General features: G+C 42.8%; 1 protein-coding gene across 30 annotated transcripts in view; it reads right to left on the reverse strand.

Annotated features, from left to right (window-relative positions):
- The window catches only part of MAPK8IP3 (mitogen-activated protein kinase 8 interacting protein 3), a 79,653-nt gene that overhangs the window by 54,217 nt on the left and 3,231 nt on the right, over positions 1–22,205 (reverse strand). For all 30 annotated transcript variants that reach the window (XR_008579421.1, XM_054843197.1, XM_054843210.1 and 27 more), the window contains exons 2-4: positions 1,741–1,861; positions 903–973; positions 44–135 (exon numbers count right to left, since the gene is read on the reverse strand). Coding sequence is in view for 29 of the 30 variants with exons in the window: in XM_054843197.1 (XP_054699172.1) it covers positions 44–135; positions 903–973; positions 1,741–1,861 (284 nt within the window). In the remaining variant the exon portion in view is untranslated. The remainder of the gene's footprint in view (positions 1–43; positions 136–902; positions 974–1,740; positions 1,862–22,205) is intronic.

A 22,205-nucleotide genomic window follows, 5' to 3' on the forward strand; every position in this document is an offset into this window, starting at 1 on the left:
GTTCCCGGATGGTACAGGTTACATGAAGAGGTTATGGCCCTACCTTCTCCCAGGTAGACTGCCCTCAGTTTGATTATTTCCCCCAACTTGCTGCATCTTGGATCGCTCAATGTGTTCCACATAGGTCTGGATCATCTGTGAGGAGAGAAGAGAAAAATCCATGAGCCAAACAGAGGAGAAGAAAAGACTCGTTTTCTGGTTTTGTTTGATCTTCTCCAGCACCCATTTCCAATTCACTTTCTTTTTTTGCACATCTCCTTGTCTTTGCTCTTGTTGTCTAAGCTGATGATGTAAGTGAATGGATTAATCTGACAGAAAATCTGACAGCAAATAGTGTTGGAAATTACTTAAGCTTAATCTTATAACAGAAGAGCCATTAAAGACCATATCTAGATTTAACATAAGATGTCTCCTGGAGCCTCGTTGGCAGTGGGAGATGAGGTAGTGGGGCACTGTTCACAGAATCACAGAACAGTTGAGGTTGGAAGGAACCTCCTGGTGTCCACTGGGTCCAACGCCCCTGCTCAAACAGGGCCACCTAGAGCAGGTTACCCAGGACCATGTCCAGGTGGCTTTTGAATATCTCCAAGGATGGAGACTCCACCACGTCTCTGAGCAACCTGTGCCGGTGCTCATCATCCTCACAGTAAAAAAGTTTTTCTTCATGTTCAAATGGACCCTTCTGTGTTCCACTTTGTGCCAGTTGCCTCCCATCTTGACACTGGGCACCACTGAAAAGAGCCTGGCTCCATCCTCTTTACACCCTCCATTCAGATATTTCTGATGTTCCCAAAGTTCAGAAGCTCTAGTCATCACTAATATTGTAAAGCTGAATTCTTTGACATGACTTTACATATAGGCTAAAAGTTCAGTTATTTAAAAATAATGAGATGACATCCTACCTCTGTGTGACGCTGATGTAGAGCATTATACTCTTTCTTCATTTCTGATTCACGTTCCTCCAGTCGTGAAACTACCAAGAGAAGATTCCAACCATAAGCTAACACACATCAGGCTCTCACAAAAAAATTAGAAGTCTCAAAGCCTCTTTTCTGTTAGAAATTAATTTATATCTACTGAACAAAACAAACAGAAACAGAATAATGCACACTGTGGGATCTGGTCTTCATCACCAACTCAATTCACGGGTACCTGCATGTTCCCCAAATGAGCAGACCAAATAGTGCAATAAGATCATAGAAGCAGAGTTCTTCAGCAGTAAGCTGGTGCCCCGTAAATGTCCTAGATTGACAACAATTCAAGTTATCCTCTGGGATGGGCATCTCTGGCAGGAGTACTGGACAAAACACGAATGAATTCTGAGGGGAACCTCAGCCAACAAAACACAGCTGCATGTTAAGGAAGTATTTGTAAAAATAAACAAACAAACAAATAAAAGTGATAGTTTATATGAGAAAAAAAAAAGGGAGGTTCTATTCAGGGACAAGGAGAAACTGGAAACCAGGTTCTGAAGCTTCAGCAATGGCCCTAATCTTGCATCTAGAGAGACCATGCCCCACACAAGAGAAGCAATGAAGCCTCTACTAAATTAGTGTGTATCCATCCCACCTTTTAGAAGGCTCAGAATTTTATACCAAAGTAAGGGATAACCAGACATTTCATGCTTTGCTTAATTTACATTAAAACAAACAAAAAGGATGAAAAAATATTTTCAAAGTAGCAGTATATGTGTGTGGAAGGCAAAATGTATAATCGTGTCTGGTGTACAGCTTTGCTTACTCTGATCTGCATAGTTTTTGGTCTTCAGCTCCAGCTGTCGAGTCTGAAATTCAAGGTGTTCCACTTGGATTTGTAGTTCTTTCTTCTCCTGCTCCAGTGCATCTTCAAACTCTATAAACTTCTGAATAGGGAAGAAGCAGAGAAAGAGGCACAGATGAGGAATAAATGTAAAATGTATTTGTCTTATATGACTTTTCCTCTCCTCACAAAAAAGAAATATTGAGAGGAAGTAGAATTTTTAAGTACTATAATTAGTACAATAGCATTTAATCAAGCTGAAGAGATGATTTTGTAAGAGAAAGTATTAGCTATCTTTAATGTATAAATAATATATATACTATGGTCCAACATGAGTTATGTAAACCAGCGCAACTATATCATCAGCAACACTGTTCTTCCTCATGCCAGGCTGAATTTTGATTCTTGTTAATTTGATGTCAGGGAAGACAAATTCTATTTCTACGGTCATATATTTACAAATACTTATGTCAGAAACCTTCTGACAAATTCTTCTAATTATTCTGTTTTACAAAGCTTCACCTATAATTCACGCGGTGGGTAAGTTTTGCAGAAACATGCAAATCTTGTGGAAAACTTATCCACAACTCCAGGCAGCTGAGAGCAACATCTGCACCCAGAGATGGTGACCTGCCCCACCAGCAAACTCCAGAAGGGCTCTGTGGTATGCGGGAGCTGAGGGAAGGAGGAGGAAAACAGGCAGAGGAGGACAGTCTCGCAGCAGAATTTAACAAATTTATACCTAGCAAGAAAAAGCTTGGCTAGCTGCTCTTGGCAAAGAAGGGAGGGAAGGGATTATTGCTGCTAACTCTCACCAGCAACAACAAAGTGGCAGCTGTGCACACAGCAGTGTGGACTCCTGCACAGAACACTGGGCTGAAGGAAAGATTTTTACAGATATATTCATTTCACAATGAAAACACAACAGAAAAATACCTAATTTCAGGTTATTATTTCTGTAAAATGTCACTTTTGCCCTGGGAGCTTTAGTCATTCTCTGCATCGGATACTAGCATGCACAGCAAAGGAAAGTAAAACCTGTGAAACATTCAATTTAACTCCATTGTAGTGAATTGATACTACACATTTGTCCTGGTTCTGGCGAGGACAGAGTTAATTTCACAAGGGGCCAGGACAGGTGAGCCAAGCTGGCCGGGGGCTATTCCATACCATGGGACGTCATGCTCACCATAAAAGGGGGCTAGTTGGGCAGGGGAGGGGGCGGCGGGGTTTTGGCATGGGTGGGTTGGTGGTTGGATCAGTAAATTGTTCCCTGTTCTCACCCATTGTGAATACCTGTTATCAGTACTGTTGTTGTTTCCCTCTCCCTTGCTGGCCCAGTAACCTGCCCTTATCCCAACCCTCCAGGCTTTGCCATTGTTTTTCCGTTCTCCTCCCCAGCCCGCTAGGGGAGGGGTGAGCGAGCGGCGCGTGGTGCTCAGCTGGGGCTGGGCCTAAACCACGTCAACATTACTCTTGGTAAAAGCTGTAGTCACAGTTGCTTTCATGAACTATTTGAACTAAACAGGGTCCCTGGAAAGTGAATAGCATCTTCAAATCTCTGTGCATACTTAAGCAAGCCTGGTTCTTGTGCTATACATGGTCACAAGAGTTTTTCTGCACAAAAGACTAGCGCATACCCATACGCAATAATGACCATCCATACCTCTTGACTCAGAAACTGAGCTGGTTCTAGCAACACCCCTGACACAAACTTATGGAAAAATCCATAAGGCTCAAAAAACATCTGTACTGTTAATCACATACATCCTCTCCACAGCAAACTAAGTCTAAAGCACGGTACCACCGTGCTTACAACAGCATAGGATACTAAAGCTATCTCTCTAGCTTCAGAACAAGTCCTATTCTGGCCTTACGAACCCAAAAATTCGAGTGTCCTTACATTACTCTTAAATAGCTACACCCAAAGAAGGTAAAACAAGACAGGTGTCTGTACCAACCAGTCCAGTAATTAAAACACAAACCCATCGGTTGAGTGGCAAGAGCACGCCTGGGGCTGGGAACAGCACTGGAAACAGAGCTGCAAAGGAAGGGAGAGAGCAGGAGATAAAGCTGAGAGGGCTTTAATCTACCTTTAAGATGTTTATAGAACAAGAGGAGCCCGCAGGAGGCAACTCAGGGCTATGAGGAGCTCACAAGGGTGCTCTGCTCCTGGCCCTGCCTCTCTTCATCTGTTTGCAAAAAGCTCCTTAGGTCGAGCTCTAACAGACTCGCCAGCACATCAGCTGGCTGAAATCTCCTCTTTCTCAAAGTATGGGTCCTGGGGAAGAAAAGCCTTTCTCACCCTCCTCTGTACGCTGCCCAGGGGAAAGTGTTGCTCTCCGCAAATAATGCTGCTCAAGAGGGCACTGCAATTTTAATTTAACAAAGTAAAGCCTCATTGTACTCTCAAAGAGACAGACTTTGGTGAAAATAATTTTTGTATAAGATTCCCAGAGAAACAAATGCATTTAAATGCACAGGAAGATTATTTTGTTAAATCCTACACATGAAACAATATGCACAGTATTTGACTGCATTCTCGGGATAAGCCCTGTGCACATTTCCTTTTATTTTTACTGGAATAATTAGCAGTGACACTGGAGCTATCATGATGTTCGCGAACTGGATCTTCTCTCTGTAGATGACTGAAAGGCTACATCATTTATTATTCTTGCAGACTTTTAAAAATGTTCAGTAAATTCATCTGAACAATGAGTCAGTTTTCATTCCTACATACGTGTATTTATAGAAACAATCAAATGCATTTTAGCCATGTCTCATTTTCCTGCACTCAGTGTTCTGCAGCGCCTTTAATCTTTAACTGGGCTTTTAACTTTCCTTCCTTCCTGCCCAAATTTATTGCAATAAGGGTTTTCTTCCCTGTTACGGTTGTTTTCCAGCAGTATCTTCCAGAAATACCAGAAATGCCAATATCTTTCTTCCACTATAAAGAAGTCACCTAAGAGGCTAAACATTTACTTTTTAATTAAATTTTAAGACTGTACAAGGTTTTAGATTTTTAAAAGTGAGCATTTTTTCTCCAAGATGTCAATTAAACACTGAAAGCCCTTAGTCACAAATATCCAGCAATCTGTTCTATGGATTTTGAGAAATTTATAAAGCAATCTGCTTTGTAAATTTTCAGATTTATTCTTGAAACTTTTCCCAGAATAACAGGATCATTTCAGAATGAGTAAAAAAGAAAAAAAAGTCCTAACCAACACGGCCACTGAGCAACAGACCTAGAGAAGCAGCAGTTTCACTTGCTCCTTTTGGAGGACTGATCGAAGCTACACCAACAAAAGAGCTATTTTCCTGGTATAATCTCCATCTCCTCCCAGGGTTTTGCTGGAACTGCTCTGTGCTAAAGCTCTATTGATGAACACTTTGAATTACAGCCAAGGGCTAAATCCCCATCACGTCACACGGGCTCAGCTTTCACTACCCTCTTGGCTCGAGATGACCTCCTGCTCCACGTTCTCCATCCAAGAGCATGCCACCCAGGCCAGGAAAGGGTTTTAGCAGCAGTAAAAGTGAATGGACTTTAAGGAAAACATTCACAGATTTCTTGACAGTAAATTAGGAAGCAAAAGAAGGTACAAGCCCAATTCTATTCCCACTATGTAGGTCATCTTTAATAGGATTCCTGGATTTGCTACTGCTGTTTTGGTTTAATTCAGAGGAAACTGATTGAAAGATTAAATCTTCTACAAATATGGCTCAGTCTTCTTATGCAGTCCTGTCTATTTTGCAACCTAAAAGTAATAAAAGAAACAGAAAACTAGAAATCAATTAACCATTTGGAGAAGAAAGAGACATGGAGACAAGAAGATTAAAAATTAATATTACCCTAAGTATTCTCAGGGAAGAACAGCAGTTCAGACAAAGCTATTGCAGTATGTCCTGGCCTGGCTGCCGAAGAGATCGAACAATGGCATTAGTGTGCAGAGACCCAAGGGCTCTTTACTCTCCCTGTCTCTGAAGCACCTTTTAGGTGCTCCTGCATCAGAAGCCATCTCACCTGAGGTTCTCCCTGTGCATCAGAAGGTCTGAAGGGCTGAGAGCAGGAGATGTCCCAGATCCAGAGAGGAGTGAACGGCCACACCAGCGGGATGAGGAGGAGAGGTTCACTGCCAGGGCTGTCCCCAAGGAAAGCACGCTCCTGACTGAGGAGACGGCTTAGCACACACTGTCACTGCTGCTCACCCATCATGGTATGGGTCAGCTCTCATCAGGGTGTTCAGGCAGGCTTTATTTTTTTCCCAGTAAGCCAGCAACAGACATTTCATATAGCAGCCAAGGAAGAGCCTTACTAGCCACTAAAAGCAGCAAAGATTGAAAAGACCTTGCTCAGGAATATGAGCACATCCACAAGCAAACTAAGCAGTGCCAGGAGTTTGGTGAGAACAGGCACATTTGTATTACTCTTGTGAACAACAGCCTCCAGAGACCGAGACAGCAGAAGAAGCACTTTGTCTACAGCATGATGCAATGCCATGGTCCTCAAGCTGTGGCTCGTGGACCACGGTATACGGCCGTGGATGGCCCAGCCAAGCAGCGCTGCCTTGGCTGGCTACCGTCTCTCTCCTGCCCTAACTCAACCTGCCAGCGCATCCCCTAGTACCCAGCAACCCCCCCACCACACGGTGCTCTCTGTACCGACCCTTGCCTTCCCACGTTGCTAGAAACTCATTCTAGGGCAGGAGAAACAGAGAATGCAAACTGAATAAAGTATATATTTTTTTTTTAATTAACCAGACTCACAGAGGCAGTTATGCATTAAAATCAAGCACATATTATTGCGTGAATACAGCTCAGTAAATAAACATCCATAGGCATTTCATATTTTCCATTTCCTTCAGGGGGATGGGATACAACCCTGGCCCTACTGAAGCTGTGGGAACGTTCTCATGAACTTGAACAGGACCAAAATTTCACCCTGACCTTTCAAACCTCCTAAAAATAAACAGGCAGAGGGGACACTAACTTGAAAGTCACCTTCTCATCTGAACATTTTCTGTATGTAATATTTACAAAAAGCACCAAAACAGTTAAAGAAAAAACAGTAAAGAATTCACCAAAACAGTTAAAGAAAAAGAATTCTTCTGGTTTACTCCTGTTTCTGGTGGTTTTCATCTAAGTTTGTCCACAGCCAATCCTATCTAAATATTGCAGTTTGATGCACGAAGATGAAGCTCCATGTTTCTGTGGGTGCTAACTAAAATCAGCAAGCCTTCATAAGGGAAAAGAATATTCACATGAATCAAATTCATGCTTCTGGCCTCAGAAATAGTACAAATTCCAATGACTTAATGAAAGCAGGTACTGCAGATATTACTCTTGCTTCATTATAAACTTGAATATTTAAGTTAAGAGTGGGCCAAAAAAACCCCCAAACCCTAAACCCAAACAGCGTAGCTGTATAGTCTTTTTAAAGACATCTTAAAATAACCAAGATATACACTAATTAGAACTGTGCCACAAATTAAAATGCCCAGGGTACTAAGCTGAAAAACTGAAATGCAAATTTTCTGACTGCATTCTTTCACTGTATTGCTGCCAAGAGGCCAAAAAAAACCCATATGGTGCTGGTGAAGAATCACAGGCTTAACTTGCTGCTATGAGCTGCCCTTGATTTCAAGAGGTTTCTCATTTGCAGAGCCACGTGCTGCAACTGATTTTCTCTTCTGGTTTCACTGCACGGAGTTCAGTTCAGACACACACCTCGGTGAGTTCACAGCTCACAGCTCCATCTTTACGCAGATGCAATAAAGACATTTAGAAACAGAAATAAAAAGGACCAGAAAATTCCACTGACAGTTAAGAAAGAGTACTTTTTTTGTTTTTTGGATCCCACTACGACAAAGTGGATGGGTGCACTGGAAGAAGAAACAGCCCACACTCCCAGTAGTTCTCAATAGCAAAGCTGACCACAGCCTTAGTAATTTTACTATTTTTTATCATTTACACTATTTTTTCCAGAGCACCTACGCTTGCTTTCAAAGAATAATTTCTGAATATGATCAGTTACAGTTAAACAGTTAATCACCTCAGTGATCTAAGAAAACTGGAGTATGAAACTGCTATATATAAAATTAGTCACATGGATTTTTTTCTGCTAGCCACTATCCCCAGATTTCAAGCAGGATAACTGGTCTGTAATATCCCAGGATTATGACAAACAACAATGGCTCATGCAGTAGTCTTTAGAGGGAAAATATCTAGCAAAAAATCATCTTAAGGCAAAAGAATGAGTATTCATCTGAAAAGCAGTGGTACAATGCAGATCGCTTGGCTTCCTGCTTTACTGCCTTTTGCAGAGGAAGAAAATGACTAAAAATAGTAGCACAATCAGAAATCATCACATCACATCAGTGAGAAATCAAGCAGAGCGCCAGTGATGCACATATATGCAGAAATCTCATTAGGTGGCCTTAATCTGTGGTGGCTGATAGTGGGTGCAATGGTTTTGCACACCAAAGGGAGCGTCGGGGGTTCAGTCTCAGACCTGTCCCCTCCTCCCTTTGCTGGCAGGAGATGGCAGTGCTGTGGGTGCAAAAGCAGCGCTGCATGAAGCAGCGAGGAACACACACCTGGCAGAGACACCTGCTCAGAAACAGAGGTCTGTTGGTGAAGTGGGGAAGGGCTGGTGCTGGGCCCAGCTGCCCAGGGGAGGCCACCTCACCTGCAGGAAGCCCACAGACAAGGGAGGCAGCGCTGGTTGTGCGGTCCACCTCACAGCTTCCTGGCAGCACCTAATCAGGTTGGCAATTTAGGGAGCTGGGTTGATGGTATTTTGTCTTAGAAAGTCACAAGGAAGAGGCCAATTCCTGGCTATTTAAATCTGACCTGCTCAAAACCAAGTCTCCAGTCCCATTATCAGACCTGCTGCTGCTGAGTTTTACTCGCTTTGCTCCAGTGCTACTCAAGGTGAAGACCTTGTTCTGCTCTCTTAAAAGGAGCCATTTCACTCAAAAGCAACTTCAGGAAGAGATCACTTCCTTCCAAACAGACGTTTACCACATAGTATTTGACTCTCAAATCAGCAAGTCACGCTTTCTTATTGTAGCTCCTGTACAGGCAATGGCTACAGTCGGCCACCAACAATGCCAGAGCTTCAGGAACACTGTTAAATCTTTTCAGTTTGACAATCAGAAAAAGGATCTTTAAATTAAGCCACTTCTCAGAATTACGGCGGTCATCAGCGAAATGCACCCTCAGGAAGTAACTTCCATTTCAATAGTCGGTATTCAAGGGAATTCTGCTTCTCACTCTGTGAGCCAGCCTGCACTGATGCAGCTACTTTTTAGAAGAGCATTAGAGAACTGTGTAAAAATGAACAAAGTTAAAAGTCTCAAACTATGAATAGATGTTCAGATTGTTATCCTTATAGGCATTTTATACAAAGTAAAGTAATTTATTTAGCAAAGGTGAAGTAGAAGATTAAGGAATTGTCTTGTCTACCTTACATCAACATTAACTTGACTTCACTGCATGAAAACATTCCTAGTTTCTATCAAAAAGAAAGGCATTACAGACATATTTAGTGTTTCCCTTATGAAAACAAAGGTTTTGCAAATATTTAAAGCCACTCTCCCTCACTGGTCTCAACAGCTGAAATGTATCCTCACACAAACAGGAAAACACAGCCATCAGCCCACACACAGTGATAAAAGCATACCTGAATATCCAGTATGTTGTATCTAACATGACATGAATTTTAGAAACGTTTTGGCTCCATGAGAGCAGAGTTTCACTAAGAGGTAGAAAGGGACTCCTGGCATTTCACCTGATAATCACTCATCTCGCTCTTCAATGCTCCAAGGTGACAGATCCATGGGTTTGAGGGTGCTTCTGAGCAATGCTCACTCTTTCTCCTGGAAGGCCCTTGCCTTCAGAAGACGCTTCTCCAGATGACCCAGTTTAATCTCAGCCACAGCACCTGAACAGTGAACCCCGGATGCTCCCCAGCAGTATCGACATGCAATGAAACCCCAGTACATCTGTAATCCATACAAAAGAGACCCCAAACAGCAGCTGTGCCACAAGAAAATATTCAATCAGTAAGTGTAAATTCTAATAATAGGCCCTATCTTCTCCATTTCAGAAGGATCTTAGTCACCACAAACAAGATGCTATCTCAAGTATTAGTTTTATAAAACGCAGTTTGAAAGATCAAACTATAACACTCCCACAAGTGCACTGACAAACAGCAGACAGTCCACAAGCTGAAAAGTTCAGCTGCAACTGTGAAATGAAGCAATCAACAATTTAAAGCCTCTGACTACACCACACTTTCTAAAACTCACAGATAATTAAATTACTATCTCAAATTTCATGCCTGTTCAAAATCTTGTCCTGCACTTATCACAAAACTCAACAAATCACAACTGTGTTCTCCCACGTCTCTTCTTGTACTCTCTGTGGGTTCCCCATTTCTGGTGTGTTCGGCAATTATGCAACCACAGTTGTGATAGCTGTGATATAAAAACTCTAATATTTTTATTGCAGAGCTTGGCCTGAAGTTCAAATCGTATTCACAGTACAACTTGTGTTACACATCAGCCTTGGGACCAGGAGGTGTTTTATATAAGGAATGCATGATCATATGCATAATTCTATATTGAGTACTTAAGATGATACACAACACTGATTCACATGAAGATGCTTACACATAAATATGCATCTAATATGGGAAAATAAATATCAGCCTTCCTTGGTTGAGGTCTCTGACCTCAAATAAAGCTGACCGTGAACAAGGCCATTTATTAGTAAAATGGCCAAAACACCATAAAAGAGAACAACCCCTTCCTCCTCCTTCTAATTTTTTCTGACACACTATAATGTCTTTTTAACTCAGTTTTTAGAATTTATTAGTCCGGCAGGGCACAGAGCACAGTTTCATGATGGAAAGATGCTCAGAGCTATGCCCTGTGTCTGAAAGTTTGCTATCCTCTTCAAAGACACTTCTGAAGGAACATTTCCATCTCCGTAAAAGCACACAACCTTCTAGTGAAATAACATTTCCTTTACGTCTGCAGAGCTTGGAGATAAAGATTTTTGTTCCTGTTGCTAACTTCAATTAGTCAAAAAGACATCTTTTATCTGCTAGACACTCTATAGTCATAGATTGGTCTTTGAATGCCTTCTGTGAAATAAATGTATTTTTTCTTGATTTATGCAAAGATTACTATCTCCTATATTTCTACTCCAAGGGATCTGAGTCTTTTTTCAAAGGAAGATCACTTTTCTCTTAAGATGCTCTCCAAGAAGTAGGCCTGGTCCTACAGCACAGCCAGGAGGGGCAGAGGGGACCCTCCCACCCCCTCGACCCTGTTCCAGCTCTGCCCGAGACACAGGGTTCACCCATCCTGCCGCTCCCATCTCCCAGTGAGACTAACGACATGCTTGCTTGGGACAGAAGATGCAGTGGAGGAGAGGGGTGCACAAAGAAGGGATGGGCTGCTAGTGCAGTTCTCAAAACTGCCTTGAGAACAGCCTTGTCCTGTATTTCCATCAGCAAGCACAGCCAACAAGAAAGGGGGTATGACTGTGAGGTTTTGCAGATGACACAAGACCAGGAGGTGCCATCAGCACTAAAAAGAACTAAACTGTCACAGGGAAAGAATGGATGATGTTGAAGACCAGAGTAATACTAGGACTGAACAGCACACGAATGCAAAGGCACACACATAAGGACAGCCATTTCTGCTGTGATGAGGAGGGTCTACAGGAAGGAGATGATGACAGAACAATTAGTTAATTGGGCCCCATGATGCAACTGCAGTGTGAGGAGGGCAGAGAGGAGACAGACACGCTGCCGCCTCCTGCCACTCCATGTCACACAGACTGCACTGGACCACGCTAACAAAGGTGACAGCCCTCGGATAAATGCCATTACTAGGACTTCGAAAAAGGCAACGTGACATTCCTGGGAGAGCATTCACATCACAGTACAAAGCACTGGGAAGATGTACTTGGAAAATCACCCATTATTCCCCCTACCTCTCAGGGAAGATCAACCCAAGCACCAGATGTGGCTAAGTGTTACTCAAGGAAGAGGGGAATGAGGGAATCTGTAAAACAAGACTAGGCTGGCCAGGTGACACACAGGCACCTCCAAGCTAGCAGGATCTGCGGCACAGGCCAGCTCACCCGCCTTCTTCAGAAGGGAAGAGAGCTTGGCTCCAACACCTAGCAAACAGAGACCAAGATAGCACAGGACCAGCTTCTATTAACACAGCAAAGACATAAATATTTGATAGAGGGAAAACTCTCTAATAGTAAAGGACAATGCTGGCACAAGAACAAACCAGTAAAACCAGGCCATGAATAAAAAAAAACCCTCCACTGCAATTCAAAAGATTACCTTAAAGAAGAGTAGAGGCAGGAGATTTAACTAATGGTTTTAAGACAAAGCTTGATGGGTTTATGAAATGGATTATATAACTCAATTGCCTGCAGTTTTATTGTCCTAAGTTTTTACTTAAGAGTGGGTGTCATGTCTTTCTAAGAATGCTAGAGGCAAAACAGTTACAGATTTGGTACAAAAATTACCATGCAGTAAGAAGTCCATAGGGATCGAGCCTGGAGTAACTCAAACCAAGACAGTCCCCAGGGCTATAACTATACATACTATAGCTACATACCTATTTAATACTAATATTACCTTATATGTGTGTGTTTATAAGCATATAGTAATAGACCATTCAGTATTAAAACAACAGGTTGAGCGGATGCTGGACACCCATCATGTCGTGACACACACGGACCTCCTGCTTCACACACTGCTTCCATGACAGGCTGTACTATGAAAGCTGGAAACTTGGACAGAGGCATTCTCAGTAAAATTACATGGTAAATACAAAGATAACTTCCCTTATTTCAAGAGCGTAGATGTTAATTTTATCCAAATCATAGAGATCATCATACCACAAGTGCAGCAAGTGGAGAGCACCCATCAACAGCTACCCAAACTCCTACTTCCCCGTTTTTTCTTTCTTTCTAAATTTTTTCATGTAGGACATTGCATTATTGAAGTCACAGTTTTCTGCTTCCTGCATGGTGCAAGCCTCCATTCAGGGAGATAAAAGATACTGATGCACTGTTTTTAAATGTTGAACAGAAACACAGCACAGATAACAATGGATAATGAAACAAATATTAATGGAACCAACATTTTAAACAGAAAAAAAACCAAAATTACGCAACCTAGTAATGTAAACTCCTCTTCCTTTGTGAAGGCTAAAATGTATTTGTATTTGTATATTTTTGTATCTGGAATTATGGCACAAATTATGTGGCAATTTCGATCCAACTCAGGCTCCACACTACAAAAGCCACTCAGCTGAACACGTAGCATGTGTTCTGCTGGACCAGGATCTCCAGAAAAAGGACAGCTAGTGAAACCATCGAACCCCCGCGGCCAGGCCCCCACAGGCTCTATCTGCCCCATGCAGGTCTGGAGGCACCACAGGGCTCTGCCGAGGCACCGCACTGGGAAGCCCCTTCAAAGCAGACTTCTCCATTTAGGCTAGTAAGTAGAGGAGATTTCTGGAGGCAGAAGGCACCTAGTACCAGGTATATACAAATCAATGGATGAAAATAACATTTTAGTTTAAATTAAATGTGCTTTTAAACATAAATGCTCAGAGATTTAATGTGAAAGTACAGTAGCATCTCTTGAATACTATTATGTTCAAATCATAAATGAAAAAGTATTATTTCTCTGACAAAGTCTTTTACCATTTTATAATAAAATGAAAATGCAGTAAGAAGTATGACTAATAAAATTTCTTAATCATATGTATATGATGTATCTTCTTATTTTAGATATACATAGAGCCAAATTGCATTGAACCAGTGAGAAACAGCTTGTCTTTAAAAGACATCTTAGGGTCAGAATTTAACTGTCCTATTGGAGGTAGGGCTACTTTCTTTTCTAGTGGAGCTTCAGATGAGCCTTATAACTAGATTTTGGAAGGTCACATTTAGTCCACATATAGAAAGACATCAGAAATACTCCATTATACCCAATATAAATCAGTGGACATTTCACGAACAACAACAAAAAAAAATCCATTCCATGGGCTTCAGGGGAGAATATTGAAAGTTGGCAACAATAAACATAGTGAAATGGGAAGGCAGACCCAGACAGAGGCAGTCAAATAATGCCACTGTCACCACGAAATATAAAACTCCTTAAGATTTAGTAAGAAAAATGCTACTTAATGTACCAGTTACTTGAAAATCTCTTAGCTCTGAAACCACTCACTCTGATTTTAGCTCTGATACTCTGAAACACAATCTATATAGTTTCCTTAAGTAACGCTGGAGGAGACCATATACATCAAAATAAATGCTGAGAGCACCAGATTCCTCTTGATTTTACCACCACGGGCAGCTCTACAATGAATACCACCAATTCTGCGTATCCACTCCTCAACCTAGGGAGGTTTCTCCTGAAAACAGACACTCGCCTTCTCAATTGCAGCTCTAAAGCAAAGAAAGAGACCCAGAACTCGGTATACGAGATGTGCCACGTGAGTAACCGGCAATTTTCACCGTCTCCTAGTCCTGCGCGCGCAGACATGCACGTCTGCACGCACCACACACGTCTCACCTTACTCCCCATCTCCATTTGCTGTGACACGCTGAATTTAGATTGCTCATTCTTTAAACACGTCCCAGTGTCCCACTTTCGGCAAGATACAATGTATTTTACAATGATTAACAACTAAATAAAAAAATAGAGGATTCTGATTTAGCTCTACCAAAACATACATTTGGATTATTTTCCAAAGTTATCAATGATTGGTGAAAGAAAATTGTAAAATATCCTGAAAGGACACCTCTTTCCATAGTGGGAAGGGGAAGGTACTTCTCCATAACCACGTTCTTCTAAATGTGTTGCTTCCGAATGTGCTGTTCATAAATGTGTTGCACACAAGCCCTTTCGGTCCCTTTTCAAGCACAGAATCCTAGAACCAAAAATTTCAGACTGACTCTGAAAACAAGGGCAAAAAACTCTAATGTGCCTCTGGGCCGTATACCTCAACAATATCCAATCATTAACAGATTAGTTAATTTTCCTGTTTTATATTAGGACTTACAATTACTATGTACCATTATCTTTGGGGAGAAACTCAGCATGTGTCCAACAGGAAAACCTTTCCACAAAACACTGCAGATGGAAGGGCAGGCAAACCTGCTTTGATGCTGCTACGTTGCCTCCCCTCTCCAGGGGGATGAGCAGGTCTGCTCTAGCACTGAGAGGCAACTAGCATTCATGCCACAAAGTGGAGTGGCTGAGGTTGGAATGGCCAAGCCCCAGGTAAAATAGGAAAGAAAAATAAGAAAACTGTTTTTGCAGACCCAGATGAGCATCGCATCCTACCCTGGGCAGGTCCCTTCAAATTAGGGCACTGGGAAAGAAGGCAGACACCAGCAGCTGGTTACAACCAGTGGAGACCATGCTCTGGAGCAAAAGGTCCAACGCTTCCCATTGATACCTGAACTAATGCGATCTGTCTGAAAGGCAAGACACAGCTCCAAGGATATCATTCTGGACACCTTGCAGACCAACAGACTGCAAAGTGAACTGCAGACAAACAGAATACCACAGCTGACAGATCAATTTTAAAGGCTGACCATCTCCTCAAAGAAAAGAAGGGATTTTCTACCAGAAAATACAGAATTGCAGTGTTTGCCATGGCCTATGCATGGCATCCCTGGAACATACAGATTAGCTGTCAATCTTCACAATATCGATGAGCAACCTCAGACTGATGGTCTACCTATTTGAAAGACTGGACTAGAACTGAAATCACTGTTGATCGAGAAGCAAACAGATGCAATGGCAGCCCTGCACACATCTGCTGGTCCTCACACAGTGGTAAGCAAGGGCTGGACGCAGTCAGCGTGACACAGGCTGAGCCTAGGAGGCTCACACGCACAACGTGATGTAAGTATTTGAGTACCATGGTGCAGTCTCTTGGAAATGTCAAGGAAGTTCCCACTGGGAAAGGCAGGAGAGGGTCCAGTTGAGTGCTCAGACATCACTTCACCACCTGAAGTCAACGCAGAGCAGCCACCACCTGGCCAGCACTCCCCATGTGAGCTCCAGGACTGTGCAGGAGGAGATAAGAACAGGAACAGAGCAGCTCCTCTCACCTGAGACATCCCACTCCTCCACTTCAGTGCAATGAAAGGATCTAGCCTGCTACAACTTTTCAGAGGCACCATGACAACCGATGATGATGGAGATGTGTGCCATCTTCATCGTCGTCAGCAGTCAAGAGGAAGAACAAAGGTGCCAAGGTGCCCCTGCTAGATGAAAGATAGCATCATTCTCAGAAAAGTGAAGACTGGCTAGGGATTTTTCTTGAAACTTCAGCCATCACAGTTATTTAAATTCATATGCAACGGTAGTAAGTCTGAATCTTCCCAGACCTTCTTGGCTTTCTCTTACAATTCTACTTCCTGAAACCCCAATGCTAAGTTCTACCTTCATATACCTAGCACATCACATACCAACAACATCCTTGAAAAATCTACCTGCAGAGCCATGGACAGAAAGTGACCATGAACATTTCATCAAGAGAAAAAAAAAAAAGTTTCTCATCAAAGCCCACTTGGGGATTGCAGTTTGAGTTATGTGGGTAAACCTGTTGAGGGGAAAGCTGGCCATAACCCCAGATCATCATCATCATCATCAACTAATATCCAGAATATTATCTTTAATTGCTCTTTATTTAAAGTAAAAGCTCATAGTGCTCACTCAGATTAATTTTACTTTAAAGGTAATTTTTAATAACACACACTGATATTTATGAATATTAGTAAGTGCCATAAGCTTGAGTGACATAAAGAGGATTTGTATGAAGGATCTGTGTTTGGATACAGACTTTTGTTCCTCTGAAGATTAGTAAGAATAAAGTTACCAGATGGCAAGGACTGATGGGCATTACATTTGGAAAGCCTGATTCCTCATAAAGAAGTGATTCAGAAATACATATCATATGGTCAGTTTCTACTGCCTGTCACAAATCGATTTTGTTAGCTTGCTTTACATTAATAAAACTTGTAAACAGAAAAGTCTCCAAATTCATTTCATCTAATCAGTGTAGTCTTCATACCATTTATTAGAAAAATTTAGAATAAGCGTTTTTAGCAAGCGGCTTTCCAGCTATTATTTGTCCTTCAACTACATGCTAAAAAAATCCATAGTTTTTACATTAAAAAAATATTCTGCACACGAACTTTTTATGGGGAGAAGATCAAAAAAGTAGAGGAAGGACAAGCTGCTTCTGCATTTCTAGGAGCATTTTTTCCTCTGCCTATCCCCAAAGCATTACGTCCTGTATTTTAGCTCTTAGTCTGCATTTGATCCACTTGGTATCCCTCCATCAGACCAGCTTGGCTTCTCACGAGCAGAAGGACACATCTCTCTCCTGCATCTCAAAACCAGTACTGACTAGTCCACCACCAAGACAGGTCCCGTGGGAGACGACGGCCTGGGAACAGACTGGCACATTCCACATCTTTCAAGACGCCGCACCGCTGCCAGCCTGGGTTTCATCTGCACTGTCGCCCCCAGTCCGCACCCTATCACGTGCCGGACTCGCCTTACCCCTGATGGAGGGATGCACAAAGAAGGAAGCAAATAAAAAAGGGCAGACTGCCACAATACTAAAATCATACTGTGGAGAGGGAAGAAAGTGGCTCCTGCTCTTAAACCTCTGCAGATGGTCTTTTCCCTGGTGTTGCGTTGACAGGGGCAGGAGCAGAACAGGAACCAATCTAGAACTGCAGCAAATCCTCTTTCCACTTGCAGAGGCAGCTCTCGACCCCCACATCTGAGTGGAGAATAGGCACCATTTAATCATTTCCCAGCAAATTCCCCTACTTCACCTTCAGGGGAAGGAAAGAATTATTTCTATCACTGTTATTTGCATTAAGCGATCCTAGTCCTGCATCAGAAGATGGGATGCAATGGGATGTTAAATCTTTGGCTTACAGTCCTATTTAGTTTTATTGCTACATTTTTTGTAAGGAAAGGCATGCTCAGAATCCATGGTGGATGTGCTGATCGTCGGCCAAAGCAGTGATGAAGGTGTCACTATCGGTAATGATGGCTAGTAAGTTTATTTTACTATTTAAGAGGGAAAGGAGAAAATTAGAATTGTTATAACTAATGCTGCCTACTTAGATATGAATTTGAAACACAGGGGTCTCCAGAAACATTTTTTGTTGTTGCTTACTTTTTAAATACATGGAGTTAAATTTATTATCTTCAGTTGTTGAGTTTTAATCATAATCTGCAATATTGTGATCAATTCTGAATCATTTTCAAGTGATATCACTGACAAAAGACATAGGAGAAAAGATGATTAATATCCCAATGATGATGATTAATATCCCAATGATTTAAGGTTTGTCTTACCCAGAAGACATGGAATCACTTTAAGACATTCACACTTGTGTTGCTTTTTACTTCTGAACAGCTAAACGGATATATTTTGGAACCTTAGAACATATAAGGAGGAAAGTATCATAAAAATCAAATCTAACATTTGCATGCTCAGTAGAAAAAAATCATTACAAGTGTCAAGGTACTTTTCACTAAAATGAAGAATCTAGTTTCTCCAGGACCAACAGCTTTTGTAAATCAAAACAATTGAAAAGCAGACTCAAGGTAAATTGGAAGAACACTCTAATAATGACACAGATTCTGCTGCTCGTTCTGTTGGTGAATCTCAACAGTGGCCACAGGCACCAGGAACGGACAAAGAGGGGTCGGAAGAATATAGAGAAAGATCTTGTACATAGATGGCTGTGCAGTAAGTCTGCATTTCACACTTGCCAGTTACTTTCAACTGTATATAGTGGAAAGAACCCACGTGATAAGCAAAGCCTTTCTTTATCTGGTATCTACTCTTCCCAAATGCTTTTCTCCTTTGATGCTATGAGGTCACCATTAAGCTGCAGAAACTCCTGTTAATCAGCTATTTGTGAGGTCAGGTTTCAGGGTGGGGAAACAGAAAGCACTTTCCCAGGCTGCAATTCATTTCACAGGGAAAGAAAATACAAGGCAGCAAATGAAAAAGCACTCACAGTGGAGAACACCAGAGGTTGGAGCACAGAGCATCACTTTTATCACCCTTCCTCACCATCTTCTTAAAGGGAATTAGTGTATGAGGGAGGGACAATATTTAAAGTATCCCTTAAACTAGGGGGAAGAGGCGATTTTCTAGCACCTTTCTGTTGTTTGAGATGCAGACAGGAGCTGGAGAGCTCTTTAAGTACCTCAAGCCACAGAGAAACCTGCAGCAACTACAGTCTGTGCCTCTCACAAAGGACCATCTCTTCCCCAAACGCCGTTCACTGATTTTCAAACTGAACACTGGAGGCATCTTATTACATAAAAATGAAATACTGGTAAGTGAACTTGGCTATCGTGTAAAATAACAATGCAGACAGCAAGCCATAAAGAAGAAACGATGGTCACGACAACATACCATCAGAGGATGGAGATGTTGCTTTTTTTTGGACGTGGATAAGGATGACACCCAGGTATCTCTCAAACACAAGGCTCACAGTGGCAAACGCCAGCAAAGGACTTTTACAGTTTACATCCTATTTGGGTCCTGCACCTGCAGAAGCACAACCGAGGCCCCAGAATATGCCGGGGGCACCCAGCTGGAAAGCAGCTTGGCAGACAACTGGGGATCCGGTTGGACATCAAGTTGAACATAAGCCAGCAATGTGCCCTTGCAGCAAAGAAGGCAAATGGTGTCCTCGGCTACGGCCAGCAGGACGAGGAGGTGATTCTTCCCCTGTATTCAGCACCGGTGAGGCCACACCCCGAGTGCTGTGTCCAGTGCTGGGCTCCCCAGTACAACAGACACAGGGACAGACTGGAGAAAGTCCAGTGAAGGGCCACAAGAATGATGAAGGGGGTGGAGCACCTGGAGAACAGAAAGCTCAGGGGGATCTCATCAAGGTGTACAAATACCTGAAGGAAAGGTGCAGAAAGGATGGAGCCAGGCTCTTTCCAGTGGTGCTCAGTGACAGGACAGGTGGCAATGTGCACAAACTGAAACACAGGAGGTTCCCTCTGAACATCAAGAAACCTTTTTTCACTGTGAGGGTGACTAAGCACTGGCACAAGTTGGCCAGGGAGGAGGTGGAGTCTCCATCCCTGGAGATATTCAAATGCTGCTCGGACACAGCCCTGGGCAACTTGTTCTGGGTGACCCTGCTTGAGTAGGGTGATTGAACCAAATGACCTCCAGAGATCCCTTCCAACCCCAACAAGTCTGTGAATCTGTGAAAAGTACCTAGAGCACAGATAGACCCATGGGAAAGCCCAGAAGACGACATCTCAAAAGACTGCCCACTGGGAACATCAGATCCGGCAGCACACACTGCTTCAAGGAGTACCTGCGCTGCCAAAGCTCACATCTCATCACCAGGCAGCTCGAAGCAGCGCTGCCCACCTCTCGGTCGGCAGCCTGGAAGGCTCTGCCACATGGTCGCGTGCCAGCTCCTCGCTCCCAGAGCAGAGCAGCAGCCCAACCACCTGCCCTCCAATGCCTGCAGCCTGGAAACACACCTACACCACAGGCAGAAGAGCTGTCGTTTAGAAACAACAGCCACCTTTACTGAGACAGTGGCTTCCTTAACCACTTTCCAATGGCGGTTGTTTCCAGGTGCTGGACTGCCACAGCGCAGAACACAAGCTACAGAAGCTTTTCATGAGGGGGTCAGTCCTCCTAACCAGCACCAGGTACTTATCTTTATACCATATATATATATACATGCATGTTAAATGAGCATTCATTTTATAAGTTCTAATGAGCATTAACTGATGTTGCAAATCAATCAACCAAGATCTTACTTTGCTATTAACGCACTTCTGTTTCTTTGGACAGCCAACACCATTCCCTTGCGATGTATGAAGTTTCACTGCAAGCAGTTTTCATGCAATGAGAGGTCAGTAGGCCACCTCCATGCCTGGCAGAGATCTGCCTTGCTTTTCTGACCTTCGAGAAGCAATGCTAATGTACGCCAACTGACCCCATGCTTCTGTGCTTCCTGTCTGTGAAAGTTTTTACGTGCACTCACACATGCACACTGATCTTGGAATTAGTGCCCAAAAGTTACCAACTTTCTCCACAGAAACCTTCTTCGAGGGAAGAAGAATCCAGAACGTTAGGGAAGCAGCTTACATTAAAGAAAATGTCTCATCATGAGTAGACACAATAAAGCTTGTTTTCCCTAGGGACTTCTGCTGATGTCTCCTTGCCCTTTCCCCAGCCCAACTCTTACCCCCAGCACAGGCTAACAAGAGCTGGACCCACCTGCCCCAGACCCACGTGCTGACCCATGTCCTGCTGCCTGGTACTGCCCTGCACACTGGCAAGCTCTGCCTGTCTCTCCTTCAGGCAGGACATTCACTCAGCCTTTCTCTCTTTCCCTTTTCACAAAAAAAAAAAAAAAAAATTATAACTAGCTCTTTTTTTTTTTTAAATACTATGGCTGAAAGTAGTCACCAGCTTCCTAAGTTATTAGGGGCGACTGCCTGACAGAGCGATCTCATAAGCTTCATTTCCTTAAGAAGTCATCTAAAAACAATACTTATTAATTTAAAAATAAATGAATACCATGTTAGTATACACCACCACAAATACAGGGCCACAAAGGTGGTAAATGGACTGGAGCATCTTTCATAGGAGGAGAGGCTGTGAGACCTGGGGCTGTTCAGCCTGGAGAGGACACGGCTCGGGGAAGATCTTACCAGTGTGTTCAAGTACCTGCCAGGAGGGAGTGAGGACGAGGGAGCCAGACCCTTCTCTGGACAAGAGGCAATGGGCACAAATTCAACCACACAAAACTCCATCTGGACACAAGGAAGCAGTTTTTTACTGTGAGGGCAGTCAAACGCTGGGGCAAGTTGCCCAAAGAGGTTGTAGAGTCTCTGTCTGGAGATGCTCAGGCTCTGACCAGATGCGGTCCTGGACAACCTGCTCTGGCTGACCCTGCTTGAGCAGGGGGTGTTGGACCAGATGATCTCAGGAGGTCATCGCCTAACTAAACAATGCTGTGATTCCACAAAACACCAAACCATGCAAGTGATAATTACCCTATGTTCATACATAATACGAAATAGATGGAAGAAAACAAAAGCACCAAAACTCTGATGCAATCCTACATCTTCAGTAGCTTGGAGGTCACCGAAAACCGAAACACTGTGTACTAATCACAGAGAGTGATGGCACTGCCTCATTTCAAGGAACTTCTATTTTCAATCTACTTTCCTAGGTGCTTCTGCTGTCCTATTTTAGGACAAGTGGAAAATGTAGAGTCACCGCAGTCCAAGTGTTTAGAAAATAAAGCAATAATTTGCTTTTGGCAAAGATTATTTTAAAAGATATAGAATC

This window comes from Grus americana, chromosome 15 (assembly GCF_028858705.1).
Source record: "Grus americana isolate bGruAme1 chromosome 15, bGruAme1.mat, whole genome shotgun sequence".
Taxonomy (NCBI): Eukaryota; Metazoa; Chordata; class Aves; order Gruiformes; family Gruidae; genus Grus; species Grus americana.